At 44.5% G+C, this 17,473-nt stretch overlaps 1 protein-coding gene and 1 long non-coding RNA gene across 13 annotated transcripts in view; one reads left to right on the top strand and one right to left on the bottom strand.

Moving 5' to 3' along the window:
* The first annotated feature begins 3,324 nt into the window (after positions 1 to 3,324).
* Positions 3,325 to 8,792, top strand: LOC118371701 (uncharacterized). 10 transcript variants are annotated; one of them, XR_008068053.1, is made up of 6 exons: positions 3,341 to 3,920; positions 4,684 to 4,760; positions 4,838 to 4,932; positions 5,634 to 5,784; positions 5,918 to 5,971; positions 6,931 to 8,792. It is a non-coding gene; the product is annotated as an uncharacterized LOC118371701 (long non-coding RNA). The 10 variants fall into 10 exon arrangements; XR_008068051.1 differs by having other exon boundaries at positions 3,341 to 3,963; XR_008068055.1 differs by having other exon boundaries at positions 3,341 to 4,076.
* The window catches only part of LOC118371700 (leucine-rich repeat and fibronectin type III domain-containing protein 1-like), a 135,379-nt gene continuing 126,641 nt past the window's right edge, over positions 8,736 to 17,473 (bottom strand). For 2 of the 3 annotated variants that reach the window (XM_035757263.2, XM_035757264.2), the window contains exons 4-5: positions 14,849 to 16,285; positions 8,736 to 10,836 (exon numbers count right to left, since the gene is read on the bottom strand). In XM_035757263.2, coding sequence (XP_035613156.1) covers positions 9,924 to 10,836; positions 14,849 to 16,245 — 2,310 coding nt within the window. In that variant the 5' untranslated portion in view covers positions 16,246 to 16,285 and the 3' untranslated portion in view covers positions 8,736 to 9,923. Of the gene's footprint in view, positions 10,837 to 14,848; positions 17,288 to 17,473 lie in introns of those variants that run through there. The other variant, XM_052467631.1, reaches the window with a different exon arrangement.

Here is a 17,473-nt window from a genome sequence, read left to right as displayed (position 1 = left end):
GTTTTGTTGATTAGAGACAGATATAGCACTTGCACAACACAGTATTATCAGCCTGACCAAAACTGTGGGAAATTTGGATCATCTTGGTTTGAATAAGGGAGGCAATGAAGACAAAAGGCTTTGTTTGACATGGAATGCTAATGGTAGGTGTTTACTCTTTTGGGCCCGAGCAGCATCAGCAGGGGAAAGGGATTGAGTTGTATCATATTTACCCCATTAAATCAAATCACATTTTTATTTGTCACATGCTTCGTAAACAACAGGTGAGACTAAGAGTGAAATGCTTACTTACGGGTCCATTTTCCAACAATGCAGTTAAAGTTATAATAGAAAATAGAAATATTGACACAAGGAATAAATACACAGTTAATAACAAATAACAATGACGAGTAAAAATAACATGGCTATATTAATATAGGAAGTACCAGGTAATAACATGGCTATATTAATATAGGAAGTACCAGGTAATAACATGGCTACATACAGGGAGTACCAGGTAATAACATGGCTACATACAGGGAGTACCAGGTAATAACATGGCTACATACAGGGAGTACCGGGTAATAACATGGCTACATACAGGGAGTACCGGGTAATAACATGGCTACATACAGGGAGTACCGGGTAATAACATGGCTACATACAGGGAGTACCAGGTAATAACATGGCTATATACAGGGAGTACCAGGTAATAACATGGCTACATACAGGGAGTACCAGGTAATAACATGGCTACATACAGGGAGTACCGGGTAATAACATGGCTATATACAGGGAGTACCGGGTAATAACATGGCTATATACAGGGAGTAACGGGTAATAACATGGCTATATTAATATAGGAAGTACCAGGTAATAACATGGCTATATACAGGGAGTACCAGGTAATAACATGGCTACATACAGGGAGGGAGTACCAGGTAATAACATGGCTACATACAGGGAGTACCAGGTAATAACATGGCTACATACAGGGAGTACCAGGTAATAACATGGCTACATACAGGGAGTACCAGGTAATAACATGGCTATATACAGGGAGTACCGGGTAATAACATGGCTATATACAGGGAGTACCAGGTAATAACATGGCTACATACAGGGAGTACCAGGTAATAACATGGCTATATACAGGGAGTACCGGGTAATAACATGGCTACATACAGGGAGTACCAGGTAATAACATGGCTATATACAGGGAGTACCAGGTAATAACATGGCTATATACAGGGAGTACCAGGTAATAACATGGCTACATACAGGGAGTACCAGGTAATAACATGGCTACATACAGGGAGTACCGGGTAATAACATGGCTATATACAGGGAGTACCGGGTAATAACATGGCTATATACAGGGAGTAACGGGTAATAACATGGCTATATTAATATAGGAAGTACCAGGTAATAACATGGCTATATACAGGGAGTACCAGGTAATAACATGGCTACATACAGGGAGGGAGTACCAGGTAATAACATGGCTACATACAGGGAGTACCAGGTAATAACATGGCTACATACAGGGAGTACCAGGTAATAACATGGCTACATACAGGGAGTACCAGGTAATAACATGGCTATATACAGGGAGTACCAGTACCGAGTCAATGTGCAGGGGTATGAAGTAATTGAGATTGCTAGTGTGAAAGTGTGTGTGAGTTAGTTAGTGTGTGTGTGTGTGTGTGTGTGTGTGTGTGTGTGTGTGTGTGTGTGTGTGTGTGTGTGTGTGTGTGTGTGTGTGTGTGTGTGTGTGTGTGTGGTGTCAGTATGCATTTGTGTGCATGTTATGTGTGTGTTGTGGTGTCAGTGTAAGTATCTGTGAGTGTGTGGGGAGAGTCCAGTGTGCGTGTGCATAAAGTCGGTGCATGAGAGTTGGTGCAAAAAGGTAATCTGGGTAGCCATTTTATTAGCTATTTAGCCGTCTTGTTTAGAAGTCTTATGGCTTGGAGGTAGAAGCTGTTCAGGGTCCTATTGATTCCAGACATAGTGCACTGGTACCACTTGCCATGTGATAACAGAAAGAACAGTATATGGCTTGGGTGGCTGGAGCCTTTGACCCTTTTTTGGGCCTTCCTCTGACACTAGGGGTCCTGGATGGCAGTAAGCTCGGACCGAGTGATGTATTAGGCCGTACTCATAACCCTCTGTAGAGGGTTATTACGGTCGGGTGCCTGATAGTTGCCGTACCAAGTGGTGATGCAGCCAGTCAAGATGCTCTCAATGGTGCAGCTGTAGAACGTTTTGAGGATCTGTGGGCACATGCCAAATCTTTTAAGCCACCTGAGGGGGAACAGGGCACATCCCTTGACAAAACCATCTGTTGTTGTAATAAAACCCATACCTTGCAACAGTCAACAATGACTTGTTTCTCAAACACAGATCATTGCTATCTGTTTTTTACTGTGTCCATAACAGTATGAAAAGTGTATCCTGCTTCTATACACAACAGTAGTGCAACAGTCTCAACGGTTCTTAAGAGTCTACACTTAAAAGTTATTGATAGGCCTTCTGTATCGTTGTGTGCCAAACATTCTGTGCTAATTAGGAAATAGGTTATTGTTAGAAATATAGTCAATCATAATAGGCTCCATAACTACTACAGGTAAACATTGCATTTTATTCAGATTAAATCCAATTTTATTTGTACAATTCGCCAAATACAACAGGTGTAGGTAGACCTTACAGTTAAATGCTTACTTACAAGGCCTTAAACAACAATGCAGTTAAGAAAAATAAGTGCTAAGGAAGTATTTACTAAAACTGAAGTAGAAAATAGGAAAATAACAAATAATTAAAGAGCAACAATAAGATAACAGTAGCGAGGCTATATACAAGGGGTACCGGTACAGAGTCAATGTGCGGGGGCACAGGTTAGTCGAGGTAATATGTACATGTAGGTACAGGTAAAGTGACTATGCATAGATAATAAACAGAGAGTAGCAGCACCTTAAAAATGGGGGTGGGTCAATGCAAATAGTCCAGGTAGCCATTTGATTAGCTGTTCAGGAGTCTTATGGTTTGGGGTTAGAAGCTGATAAGAAGCATTTTGGACCTATGATGATATTGGCCCTAAAGACCTAGCTGTGATGTGGATAGTGGCTAGTGAGATGCCATGTAGCTTGGCCTTTAATAGCCATTTGACTAGAATTATGAAGTAAGAACAATTGGCTCACAAAGAGTGAATTTGTGCAGTTTCTCAATCCCCACATCCACCACCTTTTAGGACCCCCACCAATGATAGACAGACACATGGCCAATCAGTTTCCTAGTCGTCCTGTGACGCAACAACCCCCACATGGGCGGGATTATGCAGAAGGATATTGCGCATGTGTTTCTTCCGCTATACGCCACGGACAGAGAAGTCAGCCTGTTGTGTGTTTTTATTCGTAAACGTTAAATATCAAACGGTAATTCTGATTCATAAATATTTAATCAGGGTTGAAATGAGCGTCATAGGATTAATATCTGGATTTGACTTCTCATCTAGCAAAGCTCCTGTTGATAAAACTACCCGTTAACGCGAACCAGCTGTAGCTTCATAGCTCGCATGTGCTTTTAGCAACGCGGGTGTATCTACATACACGAGCGTAGCCCTTGATCTTGCCATTCCATTAAATTACACATAAATCATTGGACGTGGGGGGAGTTTTGTCTGAACATTAATACGCGTCGCTTGCATCGCATCGGTTTTGAAAGCATAAGGACCTTTCATATCGGTGATTAAATATATATTTTTAAACATGGATAAATTGATGCTCATTGATTTGGGTTCACACGCGGTCATATTTCCATTTTACAGAGCTTGTTCACAGAAATAATACGGAAGAGTGGACTACCTGTACCAGTTCGCTATCTGCGTCTCTGAACACCTGTGTGTAAACGGAAGACAGACGCAACAAACGTGTTGTCACAGAAAAGTAATGTCTGCTGCACCAGTGTTAAACCAGTGCAGCACAGGAGGTTGGTGGCACCTTAATTGGGGAGGACGGGCTCGTGGTAATGGGTGGTGTGGAATATTATCAAATACGTCAAACTTGTTTGATGCCAACATGTCTACATACAGGGAGTACCAGGTAATAACATGGCTATATACAGGGAGTACCAGTACCGAGTCAATGTGCAGGGGTATGAAGTAATTGAGATTGCTAGTGTGAAAGTGTGTGTGAGTTAGTTACACATGATTATGAGCCGCCCTCCCCTCAGCAGCCTCCACTGCTGACTAAGTGTATATTTTTATGTTTGTATAATTATTTTGATGTGATATGAAAGTACAATGATTTATGTTTCTAGAATCATACTGCAATTGATTCATGTTTAGATGGAGTATTTGGCTGTTTTGGCTTCCAGTGGCAATTCCCCCATTAAACAGAACATGTAAGGTCACTGGACTAAGGAACAACATTAGGCACCTTTAGTCCAATATTGTGCTAACGCAAGAGTTGCTTTCAATTGTATTCAGAGCACAAAACAGCCCGTGGGAAGTTAAATACTATTCCATTTCAATTTATTGTGCTGATTGGCAGGATGGTCGGTCATTATGATCGGGGAATTTGAAACAAAATATATTCTCCAATGCACCTGTCCTCATCTGTTTGTATTGTGACTCCAACCCCAGTATGTTGCTGCCGATGTAATTCACAGTGTTGTGTGTACAGTACCTTATACCTTTTCTCTTCTCAGGTGTCATCATGTCTAGGGTGCCGATGGGCAAGGTGCTGCTGCGAAATGTTATTCGTCACACAGATGCCCACAACAGGGTGAGAGTGGGAGAGCTAGCTTAATGTGTGTGTGTGTAGCTGTGTTCTCTCCTCATGATAGATGTGGTCTGTTTCAGATCCAGGAGGAGTCGGAGATGTGGAAGTTGAGGGGGATGGAGAAGGGGCCATTCACCAGCCACAGATCGATGCCACGAGCCTTAAATCCATCCAGGTCCCCTCACTGTTCGAGAATGGAAGTAGTGTAGCCTGAAACATCAGCCGGTGATGACTAGCTAACACTAAGGCTATGTACCGTCTGAGACTCTGCAATGTTATTTGGATTGTGTAAAACCACGTGAACACGTGCACGAGCTCAGCTAGTATGCATGGCATGCACACACTTCAGGTGATAGAAATCTGAATGCACTACTAGTGTTTTGAAAAGTTGATTTAATAATGCTTTCCAGTGGATATGGGCTATTGTCTGACTGTTCAGCTGCATAAGGACCAACCACCCAGACAACCGGTAGAATAAGTTAAAATGTCCTTTTCTTCAACATTCCAGCGTGTAGAGGTCCTGAGAGGAGCCTTTCCAGATAATGACATTGCGTTGTCTCAGACGGTACATAGCGTTAGTGTCAGCTATCACCGGCTGATATATCAGGCTATCTTAGGTTGTGTCCCGATTCACCACCCTTTTCCCAAAGTGTGCACTTACTTCCCGGCATGGATATAAAAGCAATGTGTTTGTGTAATCATTTGTTGGAGTCGGTTTCCACCATTTTAAGATTCATGACGGGAAGTGTGCAAGTGCACGTTTTGATAGAAGGGTGGAGAATCAGGATGCAGCCTTACAGTAGCTTAGAAGTGTGTTATAGTGAACAGGTTGACAGACATCAGAATTAGAGTTCACCCATGTTGTCTATTCCTCAGGAGTCACATGCACTGTGATCGTGTGGAGGATGGGTCTGTAGACAGACTGGGAGACTGGCTGCGGGGAAGAGAACACCATTCCAGCCAGGACAAGAGGGAGGCACGCTACTGGACCAAGAAACTCTGACTTTGAGGCCAATGATTCAGACAGGTGCATCTTTTTTTCTGTTTACAACTCTGTAGTATTATAGCCTTGTGAGTTCATAGGTTTGTGTTTGAGTTGACAAACGGCGACATGCTATGAAAGGTGAATCTCATTGGTACTGTGCATGTTTCCTCTACAGATGGGGACACAGAGGTTTTAAGGAGCTATACCCCGAGGAGTTTAAAAGTGACTGGTAAGAAATGAACTGCATTAACATGAAATACCATGTCCCATAACTGTAGTAGCTGTAGTAAGGATCAAATCAAAGTTGGCCTCCCGGGTGGTTAAGGGCGCTATACTGCAGCGCCAGCTGTGCCACCAGAGACTCTGGGTTCGCGCCCAGGCTCTGTCGCAGCCGGCCACGACCGGGAGGTCCGTGGGGCGACGCACAATTGCGTCGTCCGGGTTAGGGAGAGTTTGGCAGGTAGGGATATCCTTGTCTCATCGCGCACCAACGACTCCTGTGCACAGGGTTTCCTCCGACACATTGGTGCGGCTGGCTTCCAGGTTGGATGCGCGCTGTGTTAAGAAGCAGTGCGGCTTGGTTGGGTTGTGTTTCGGAGGACGCATGGATTTCTACCTTCGTCACTCCCGAGCCCGTACGGGAGTTGTAGCGATGAGTCAAGATAGTAACTACTAACAATTGGATACCACGAAATTGGGGAGAAAATGGGGTAAAATTTAAAAAAATATAATTAAAAAAATGTGTGCACCAGCTGTTGTTTACAAATATGCACAGACCGCCCCCCTCGTGCTGTTCTATCTTGCCGGTGCAGCGTATATCCTGCTAGTCGAATATCCACGTCGTCATTCAGCCACGATTCTGTGAAACGTAGGATATTATGGTTTCTGATGTCCTGTTGGTAGGATATTCGTGATGGCACCTTGTCTAATTTATTGACCAATGATTGCACGTTGGCGAGTAGTATTGACGGTAACAGCAGCTTTCCCAGTCGCCTTCGCCAGGTCCTGACCAGGTATCCGGCTCTTTGTCCTCTGTACCTGCGTCGCTTCCTCTTGCAAGTAACGCGGATGTCGATCCTGTGGGGTGTTTGGAGAAAGTCTTGTGCATCGTCTTTGTTGTAGAAATCTCACTATTTGCTTCAATACAATAAATGTTGCATTGTTATAATGCCTGATTTGTCTTTTCAGGGATAGAGACCGTGGTGATGATCAGAATGGGCATTGGAGAAAGAAAACGTCCAGACTTAAAACAGCCAAATCAAAACATCTGAACAAGTCCTCCAAGAAGAAGAAAAGCGAAGGATAGGTGAGTCAGACGGTGAGTCAGACGGTGAGTCAGACGGTGAGTCAGACGGTGAGTCAGACGGTGAGTCAGACGGTGAGTCAGACGGTGAGTCAGACGGTGAGTCAGACGGTGAGTCAGACGGTGAGTCAGACGGTGAGTCAGACGGTGAGTCCAGCAGCGACAAGAGCGACGGTGTCAAACAGGAACAGAAGAGGAAAAGCAGCAAGAGCAAACAGAAGAGGAAGAAGAGGGGGGACAGAGAGGAGGAGGAGGATGAGTGAGGAGGAGGAAATGATAGATGGACTCCCACAGAGACTCAGGACCAGAGTCACACAAGAAGAGGAAGAAAAACTGGAAAGCAGGAGAGAACAAATCGGAGGACAGTTCTGAGAATTGAACCTTTTTCCATTGGCAGCCAGTAACCTGTACCCTCATACTGCCCCCTTTCAGTTGCTGAAAGTGAGTGGGCAAAGCTTTCACAGTTACACCCCACTTCCACTTTAGTGTCCAATGTTTCCCACTAGATTTGTTGAGAACACGGCATCACCATAGCTAATTGCTAGACATGTTTGTGATTTATCCAATAACAAGACAACTGAGGAATTGGCTAAAGTACAAATTCAACTTTTGAACAGACCTACTGGCAGGGGAAAGCATATCGCTCTTCCCTTAACATCTTCCCTCTGCAATACTCTTCTGTGCTGTACTTCTCTTTCTGTGTACAGCTGAGCACAAACCTGTGTTCTCCCCTAAGGGCATTCAGCAGTACCTCACCTTCTGTTACTGGTGCTGCTCAAGCTGCAGTGCTCAGATAGTGAGCTGACACTGCACAAATATGGACTAAACTAAAGCCACCTAATTCCACCTCATGACAAGTTGATTGACTGCTGAGCCTTGTCTCATAGTTAGTGTCCTGGCTTGACGTTAGCTGTTATACTATGGAAAATTATGACATTTTATGCAGATTTCCCAGCCAATTGTGACAATCTTTTATGCTTTTTTAAAATTCAGTATTTATTTTAAAAACGTTTGATTTATGGGAGTCGGGATTTAACAGAATGTCAGGTGGGACATTGAAAAATAAAATGGTTATCACACCATACTTTTAGACAGGAAGAACAAATCACATGGATCTCATGTTATGACTGCAGGATATCTACATGGCTATCATTCACAAGTCTTCTCAGTAGGCCTATAGCCTTTCTATTTCATGAGCATGAATTTGACTCTTCATGCATCAAATTCTATGAAATATTGCCCCTTGGGTTGAATACGTCCAGAACTGGGTACCATTCACCATATAACATTGTATAAATGGTGTATGGTTTCCCTCTAGTGTTAAGTTTCTACAGTACTCGCTGTAGATTTAATGTGCAAGAAAACGGAATAGGTCAGCACTGAATGAGAATTTCTACATCATTATATAAACTCCTTTCAAGAGAGCTGCTGAAAAAGTTGCTGTCGTCTAAAACAGGTTTGAGCGGCATAGTTTTATTCTGACGTAGAGAGCAGGCCACTGCTATATGGTATCTTTTCAAGTTCATGCTTTTCTCCTTAATGATCATCACGCTGTACAAGGTTAATGTATTATTTAGTGGAAGGGCTAGGCCTACAGGGTCTAATATCCTGTTATCTACGGTGTGTTGTCTCCACCTAGTGGCTCAATCAGTGTAGTAGACCCTGAGGATTGATTAACTCATGGCCTCTATTGACTTCATCAGAATATATAGTTTATTTGTGACAAATAAAGGAGTATTGTTTCTGACCTGATGTTTGTATAGTTTGACAACAGCTTCCTTTGAGACCCTTGAAGTCCCCCACATGTTTGTCTCAACAGGCACAAGATATGATATCTTAATATATATTTGATAAGATACATGCCTTAATGCATATAGGCCTTCCCACTGATCCATGTGCAAGCAGCTTTCATGATTTTGACGAAAGGATCCAGGATCACCATAAGAAAAGGACGCGGCACAAACAGTACAGTTAACCCACACAAAAAATGTAATACCTTCTCATAAGGGATAAGTGGTCCAAACCTTGTCATACTAAATAGGGGGAAGTGTGAGGACACAGGTTTTTAATGTAAAAACTTGTGGCCAACACCCAAATGCTCAGTAAAAAGTTGTGACATATGACTTACATAATACACATACACCAATGTTTTTAATATACTTCTATATGTATTTTTTTGTTGTCTTTTTATCTAGACCAGCCAGATACAATACCGATTAATATCATACAGTCACATCTGGAACAATACCTAGTAATATCATACAGTCCAACCAGCATGGAGGAGTCCACAGGTTTATCAGGTCCATCCTCTATGCTAACATTTGAAATCGGCATGTGTATAGTTCTATATTTTTAATAATGTATAGACTGGTGTGATACTTGTCCTCGTATCGTCGTGTCTTCGTGTGCAAAAGTCTTTGAAAGAACCCAAAGGATGATCAACATACAAGATACCTGGTTGTTCACTTTACAGTGTGATCTTTTTAACATTAAAAGGAAAAGTTACAAATGCCCCAACCCTTGGCATGTCAAAGAACAAAAAAACTCAAAGCATCACTCCCCATGAAACGGGGAAAACCATGATAGAAAGGAAAGTTTATGACTACAATGAGCAGCATCCTCCATTCGTACATATTTTAGAATAAGGCACTGCTGCAGAAACTAATGAAATGTCCAACAACTCTGTGTCGCTCTGGGAGTATGAGGGGAGGCAGGATGAAAGGGGACTGTTTTCTTCTCCAGCAACTCTCTCTGAGTCTGTGTATGCATGTAGATTTATTTGTTAGATATGTAAATGTGTATGCATGAGGGTGTATGTGTCAAACTGTTTGTGTGTGTGTGTGTCTTTGAGAGAGCCAGAGAGGCCAGGCTGTATCTCTTACACTGTGCTCTCCAGCATCCATTCAGTGCTGCTGAAAGTGACTCTCCGGTTGGCGAGCGGTGAGGACTCCACATTGAGCTGGTTTGTAGACTTGTGCCGTCTCGTCCGCGCTCTGCGGGGGTAACTGTGGCTCTGAAATATGGAGTAGTCTCCCCCATCAAAGCTGAACCTGTGCCTAGTTCGTGCCAGCTCATTATTAAACCCCATGTTGGCCAGGGCACTCTTGTCCTTGAGCCTGGGGGCCTCCTTGGTGCTGGCGTTGGGACCTAGAAGACACAAGGATATGGTGGAGCCCATCAGGCTGCTTTCTGTCTGTGTGTCCTCTGACGGGGGGCCAGATACAGAGCGCTGGGCGTCCAGGCTGGTCCTCCTCACCTTGTCCGTGGGCAGGGGGGGCAGCTCCACTTCCAGGATTGCCGTGGTGGCCAGAGGAGTGTCCCACTCCCTCTTGTCACTGTCGACCTTCAGCACCAGGGCCATGCACTCCTTGGCTGCCACCGGTAGGGCTTCTCTCTGGTGGCTGTCCTCGGCAGGCTGTTTGGAGGTGGAGCGCTGCAGTCTGTGCTGGCTGCCATTGGTCTGGGAGTGCATGCTGGAGCTGACCTTGACCTTGCTGTCCTCGGGGCTGCTGTGGGCTTTGTAGCGGATCATGAGGATGATGATAAACACCAGCACTGAAGCCACGATGATGCCGCCAATGATGATTATCATGGTGCCGCCCAGAAACTGGCTGTGGATGAAGCGACACTGGCTGACCTCGCTGGCTGTGTGGAACTGGACACAGCCCACCACGCGCGTGGCCGTCAGAGAGGTGATGCCGTCGTCGTACACCGCCAGGACACACAGGTCATACTCCCGGCCCGCCGCCAGGTCGTTGATCAGGAAGGTCTTACTGGTGGACGGGATCATTCTGCAGAAAAAATGAAGGAATAAACAGGAGTGGTGAAGGTTAGCTTTGCCAGGGTAGTTTTGACCTCCCCCTTCAGTTACCACCAATATGCTGTATGGAACAAAAGAGTGCCAGACCGTGTCACACTGCATTCCCATTAACGGCATGCACGTAAGAAGATTTAACCTGACACTAAGGTGTTTGAAAAAACACAGAAAAAAGACAGCCATGCCAACTTACTTCAGCTCCAGTGAGGCTTTAAATATCTCCCATATATTTGGGGCCCAAGTAAAGACAACAGTGCTGACACTTGACTTAGACACTAGGCAATGTTACATGGTGACAGTGCAAAATATCTCCCCCAGCATTTTATGTATACTATGACTGCAAAAGGTAAACAGCAAGGTGACAAACAAGCCATCACTATATATATATATATATATATATATATACTGTATATGTCACAACATCTTCAAGGAAAGACAACACAGGCTTCTGGCCAAATGCCCAAGTTTGATGTGTGAAATAAACACATTGTCTGTAAACATGAAGGAGAAAGACATAGTCTTTAGGCGGACATCTGTGTTAATATAATTAAAAACATGGCCATTTTCCCCTCAAGGAATGCTTTGATGGTTGTCACTTGTAGGTAATAATATATCACCTAAAGACTAAACAACACGCAGGTCACTGTTTAAACACAGGGGAGAACATTATACAGGAGAATAGCTAATTAAATCAGAAATGATAAAATTAGCAAAGTCAACCACCAACAACAACAGCTTTAAACTTGACCTTTTGATTCCTTTGAGAAAACTTTCCAGTTCACTTTTTTCATTTGTGCCCCGGTATTGGTGGTGCACACTGGGTCAAATAGACACACATCCAATAGACCTAAGTACTCTCAATTCAATAAGAGTATTTGAATGAGTAATACAAAATGGCAGTGTGAGCACAAACAGTGCAATCAGAAAGTATTCAGACCCCTTCCCCTTTTCTACACTTTGTTTGGTTACAGCCTTATTATAAAATTGACTAAATAAATAAAAATCTTCATCAATCTACACACAATACCCCATAATAACAAAGTTAAAACAGGTTTTTAGAAATATTTGCAAATGTGTTACAAATAAAAAACAGAAATATCTTATTTACATAAGTATTCAGGCCCTTTGCTATGAGACTCGAAATTGAGCTCAGGTGCATCCTGTTTCCATTGATCATCCTTGAGATGTTTCTACAACTGGATTGGAGTCCAACTGTGGTAAATTCAATTTATTGGACATGATTTGGAAAGGCACACACCTGTCTATATAAAGGCCCCACAGTTGACAGTGCATGTCAAAGCAAAAACCAAGCCATGAGGTCGAAGGAATTGTACGTAGAGCTCCAAGACAGGATTGAGTTGAGGCACAGATCTGGGGAAGGTCCCCAAGATCACAGAGGCCTCCATTAATCTTAAATGGAAGAAGTTTGGAACCCCCAAGACTCTTCCTAGAGCTGGCTGCCCAGCCAAACTGAGCAATCAGGTGAGAAGGGCCTTGGTCAGGGAGGTGACTAAGAACCCGATGGTCACTCTGACAGAGCTCCAGAGTTCCTCTGTGGAGATAAGAGAACTTTACAGAAGGACAACCTTCTCTGCAGCACTCAACCAATCAGGCCTTTATGGTTGAGTGGCCAGACGGAAGCCGCTCAGCCGCTCCTCAGTAAAAGGCACATGACAGCATGCTTGGAGTTTGCCAAAAGGCACCTACAGGACTCTCAGACCATGAGAAAGATTTACTGGTCTGATGAAACCAAGATTGAACTCTTTGGCCCCCAAATGCCAAGTGTCACATCTGGAGGAAACCTTGCACCACCCCTACGGTGAAGCACGGTGGTGGCAGTATCATGCTGTGGGGATATTTTTCAGCGGCGAGACTGGGAGACTAGTCAGGATCGAGGGAAAGATGAATGGAGCAAAGTACAGAGAGATCCTTGATGAAAACCTGCTCCAGAGCACCCAAGATGAAAGTTCACCTTCCAACAGGACAACAACCCTAAGCACATAGCCAACGCAGGAGTGGCTTTGGGACTGTCTCTGAATGTCCTTAAGTGGCCCAGCCAGAGCCCAGATTTGAACCCGATCCATGTAAATTACAGCCCCGAGTCTTCTTGGGTATGACGCCTCAAGTTTGGCACACCTGTATTTGGATAGTTTTTCCCCATTCTTCTCTGCAGATCCTCTCAAGCTCTGTCAGGGTGTATGGGGAGTGTCGCTACACAGCTATTTTCAGGTCTCTCCAGAGATGTTGGATCGGGTTTGAATCCGGGCATAAAGAAATATCACATTTGCATAAGTATTCAGACCCTTTATTCAGTACTTTGTTGAAGCATCTTTGGCAGCGATTACAGGCTAATCTCTACCAAAGGTGCTTCAACAAAGTAATGAGTAAAGGGTCTGAATACTTATGCAAATGTGATATTTCTTTAAGCTGTTTTTGCTTTGTCATTATGGGGTATTGGTGTTATGAGGTATTTTAGGGATATTATGGGGTATTTTAGAATAAGGATGTAACGTAAACAAATGTGGAAAAAGTCAAGGGGTCTGAATACTTTCCGAATACACTGAATTTCTCTTTTAAAATGGACTGAAATTAATGATTTCAATATAATAATAATAATAATATAAGAAGGACAACCTTCTCTGCAGCACTCAACCAATCAGGCCTTTATGGTTGAGTGGCCAGACGGAAGCCGCTCAGCCGCTCCTCAGTAAAAGGCACATGACAGCATGCTTGGAGTTTGCCCAAAGGCACCTACAGGACTCTCAGACCATGAGAAAGATTTACTGGTCTGATGAAACCAAGATTGAACTCTTTGGCCCCCAAATGCCAAGTGTCACATCTGGAGGAAACCTTGCACCACCCCTACGGTGAAGCACGGTGGTGGCAGTATCATGCTGTGGGGATATTTTTCATTGGATTAGACATGAGTCATTCATCAATGTGAAATAAATTACATGTTGTAATATCTCATATTAAACAGGGTCCCCTAATGTTCCACTGATAGAGGCTTCTCACATTTGAATTTCTATCTGCAGAAGTTAGCATGCTCATGTCCCAGAATCTGACTCACGGGTGTCCTAGGAACAATTATGTCCTATTGGGATTATATTAAGGGAAGGGGTTATTGTTGGGTTGGGGTTAAGGACTGGGACGTGATAGTGCCTGCTGAACTTGGATAATATCGAGACAAAAGGGTATATTTAAGCAATAAGGCCTGAGGGGGTGTGGTAAAGGGCTGTTCTTAAAAAAGGCGCAACGCGGAGTGCCTGGATACAGCCCTTAGCCGTGGTATATTGGCCATATATCATAAACACCAGAGGTACCTTATTGCTATTACAAACTGGTTATCAGCGTAATTAGAGCAGTAAAAATAAATGTTTTGTCATACCCGTGGTATACGGTCTGATATACCACGGCTGTCAGCCAATCAGCATTCAGGGCTTGTACCACCCAGTTTATAATTACACTCTAAAGGCCAAGTCATATGTCTTAATAGTTTAATCTTTCTTTTCTCATAGGCTTAGAGCTAATAAACTGGAAATGTAAAGTCATACTATGCATTTTTATCAATTGAAATCAACATATGGTCTGTTTATACCTTCTTTTATCCCTAAACCATAATAAATTTTGCGCATACTTAAATGTAGTGGCATAGTTAATCATACAGCACCTATTCAGCTCTGGGAGTTATGGATGTATTATAATGGACTGTCATGCCATTCAGCAGATGGGCATTCCAGATGGCTCAGAACGTCTCCAGAGCTGGTTCAGACCCCCACCCCACCGCAGCCTCATCCCCACCCGCACCCTCTTTTTTTGTTCAATTGAATGCCCTTGTCTATAACTGTTCTGTACTTGTCATGTATTTGTACGTTTTATGTGGACCCCAGGAGGAGTAGCTGCTGCACAAAACCCCCTTTCCACCAGCTCCAGTCCTCCAGCCCTAGTGCTCCCATTCCCCCAGCACCAGCCCCCACATGTCTTACCTGTAAACCAGTGTGTCGTCTGCAGTGCTGTTGTACTGAATCTGGTACATCCTGATGCCTGGGATGTGGCGCTCGGAGGGCCAGCGAATCACAGCCGAGGAGGAGGTCAACTCGACCACCACCACCCTCCTGTCCTGGTGCTTGTCATGGCCCTTGGTGTCGTTGCCTGACTTGGAGGAGGTGGTGATGTCAGAGAGGCCCCGATCAGCCTCGCGCATGTGATGCAATGTGTTGTTTACAAACAGGGGCAGAGGGATCATGTTGATCTCCACGGCAGCTGTGGCGATGCCTGCAGCATTGGAGGCCACACAGTTGAAGGCACCGCTGTCCTTTAGGGTGGTGATGAGGATGTCCAAGGTACCGTTGTCATACAGGATGGTGCGGGAGTTGTTATGCACCAGCTTGCCGTCTGGGAAGCGCCAGTGGATGGCCGGGTCTGGGTCTCCCATGGCCTTGCACTTGAGGGTGACCCCCTGGCCCTCCATGACGTAAGGCTTGGTGGATAGGTTCTTGGTGATGAGCGGGGGCTCGCAGATGAACTCCTCCTCCTGGATGGACCAGAAGTACTTGTCCATGAGGTGCTCCGGGGAGGCGCATGTCTCCAGGTCGTCGTGTCGTGTCAGTCTGCGGAGCCACAGCAGCTCACAGTTACAGTGGAGAGGGTTCCCTCCGAAGCTCACTGCCAGGGAAGACGGGTTGGAGCCCTTGGCGTCTGACAGCACCTGTGCGTGCTGAAACAGGCTGTCTGGAGGTAGCTTCTGCAGCCGGTTGGAGGTCATATCCAGACGAACCAGCTTGGTGAGGAGTGTGAAAGTCCCAGCTCCGATGTGATCGATCAGGTTGTGATCAAGGGTGAGGATGTTGATGTGGCTCATCCTGCCTATCTCCTCCCAGGGCAGGGTCCTCAGGTTGTTGTTGGACAGATCTAGGTCCTCGATGGTCGACACAAACTCATCAAAGGAGGTAGGGGCCACGTGGTGGATCTGGTTGTTCCCCAGTATGAGGTGGCGGAGGTTGACCAAGCCTTTGAAGTGGTCGCTCTTGATGACACTGAGGCGGTTGCCGTCCATGTGGAGGGCTCGTAGAGAGCGCAGGCCCAGGAAGGCATGGGGCGTGATCTGGCTGATGGTGTTACGGGACAGGGTGAGGTGGACCAGGCTGGTCATGTTGAAAAAGTCTTTCCTGCGGATGATGGTGATGAAGTTGTCTGTGAGGCGCAGCTCCACGGTCTTGCGGTCGATGGTTGGGGGCACAAACAGCAGACCGGTCTTAGCACAGAGCAGAGTCAAAGTGGGGGAGAGGTGCTGGCAGATGCAGCGGCCGGGGCAGTTGTAGCCCTTCACCAGCACCTCACATAGAAGTACACACAGCAGCACACACACAACCAGCCGCTCCATTGTCTGTCTGTCTGTCTGTCTGGGTGTCAACTTCCAGATCCTGGAACAGATAGAGAAGTTGAAGAGATACGTTAAAACTGGTATATTCGGGGGGTTTAAAATCCTATCATTTATAATGAACAGATGTTACACAAATGGAGTCATCAACCAAGATGCTAGTAGGGTACCGATCACCAGAGAGACATGTGAGACATGTTAGAGGTTGTTGTGAGATGATAGAAGACTGAACTCCAGCCCACCCATTATTCCAGTAAGAAAACACAGAATCGCCAGCAAAACAAACACAAACTGGATAATATGCCAGCAGACTGCTGAATCAATGTCGATCCCTTACAAATTTGAATAATTAGTGTCGCGGAGCTAATATGTCATAAACTTCCCTGTCATACCGTATGGTTTGTGTGTTTTTCTAGCTCTGAACTTCACAACAGTGTAGGGAATTATTAAGGGGAGAAAGGGTGCTTGTCAGCACTGCTTAAGGATTTATATGACCTTTTCATGCTCCCTTCACTCTTCATGCCTCAGAAATGTGCTGCAGAATTAGACATGAGTTTGTCAAGTAAATCATAGCAACAAAACACGAAGGTGAAAAGTGAGATGAGAGACATTGGTTCTAAATCCATCAGATGGAGGTATTATTAGATGGTTCTGAGGTGTTGAGGCTGATCTTCAGAGTCTCTGATCCCCATTTAGTGCTATTGATTCCAGCTCTGTGAGAGCATAAGTGACAGGTGTAAAAAGAGAACCTTGGGTGTAATAACCACCAAATCCCAATGGAACCCCATTCTTTCATGACGGCTGCCATATTGCCATGCAGTAGTTTTTCCTATTTTCGGCATCAATCTTTGTTGCTCATTCATTTAACCCTGGATGTTCATCACAGATGGAGCCCATTCAGGGATATGATGATAACTGACTGTTATCCACAGGTAACCAATCATTCCTGGCTATGTGTTTTGAAAAGAACTGTCTCGACTGCCAGGCTTTTGATTTGTCTTTAGCTTGTCTTTCCCTGTGGATCAGACGTTCTTTCCATTTCTTTATCGTAGATCACACATCAATTGTTTGTACTGTTGTACTGTATTGAGAAAACAGATATTAAACTTTTTGTTCAATGAAACTCAAGATATGGAGAGCAAAACATTAACAATATCTACAACAGTCTATTTTATTCCTATGTGCATATATCCTATATGTAAATTTACATTGAGGTCAAATCTGTTCTTCA

This window comes from Oncorhynchus keta, chromosome 18, assembly GCF_023373465.1.
Source record: "Oncorhynchus keta strain PuntledgeMale-10-30-2019 chromosome 18, Oket_V2, whole genome shotgun sequence".
NCBI lineage: Eukaryota > Metazoa > Chordata > Actinopteri > Salmoniformes > Salmonidae > Oncorhynchus > Oncorhynchus keta.
The sequence above is the reverse complement of the archived record's forward strand: the minus strand, read 5'-3'. Positions and strand labels throughout refer to the sequence as shown.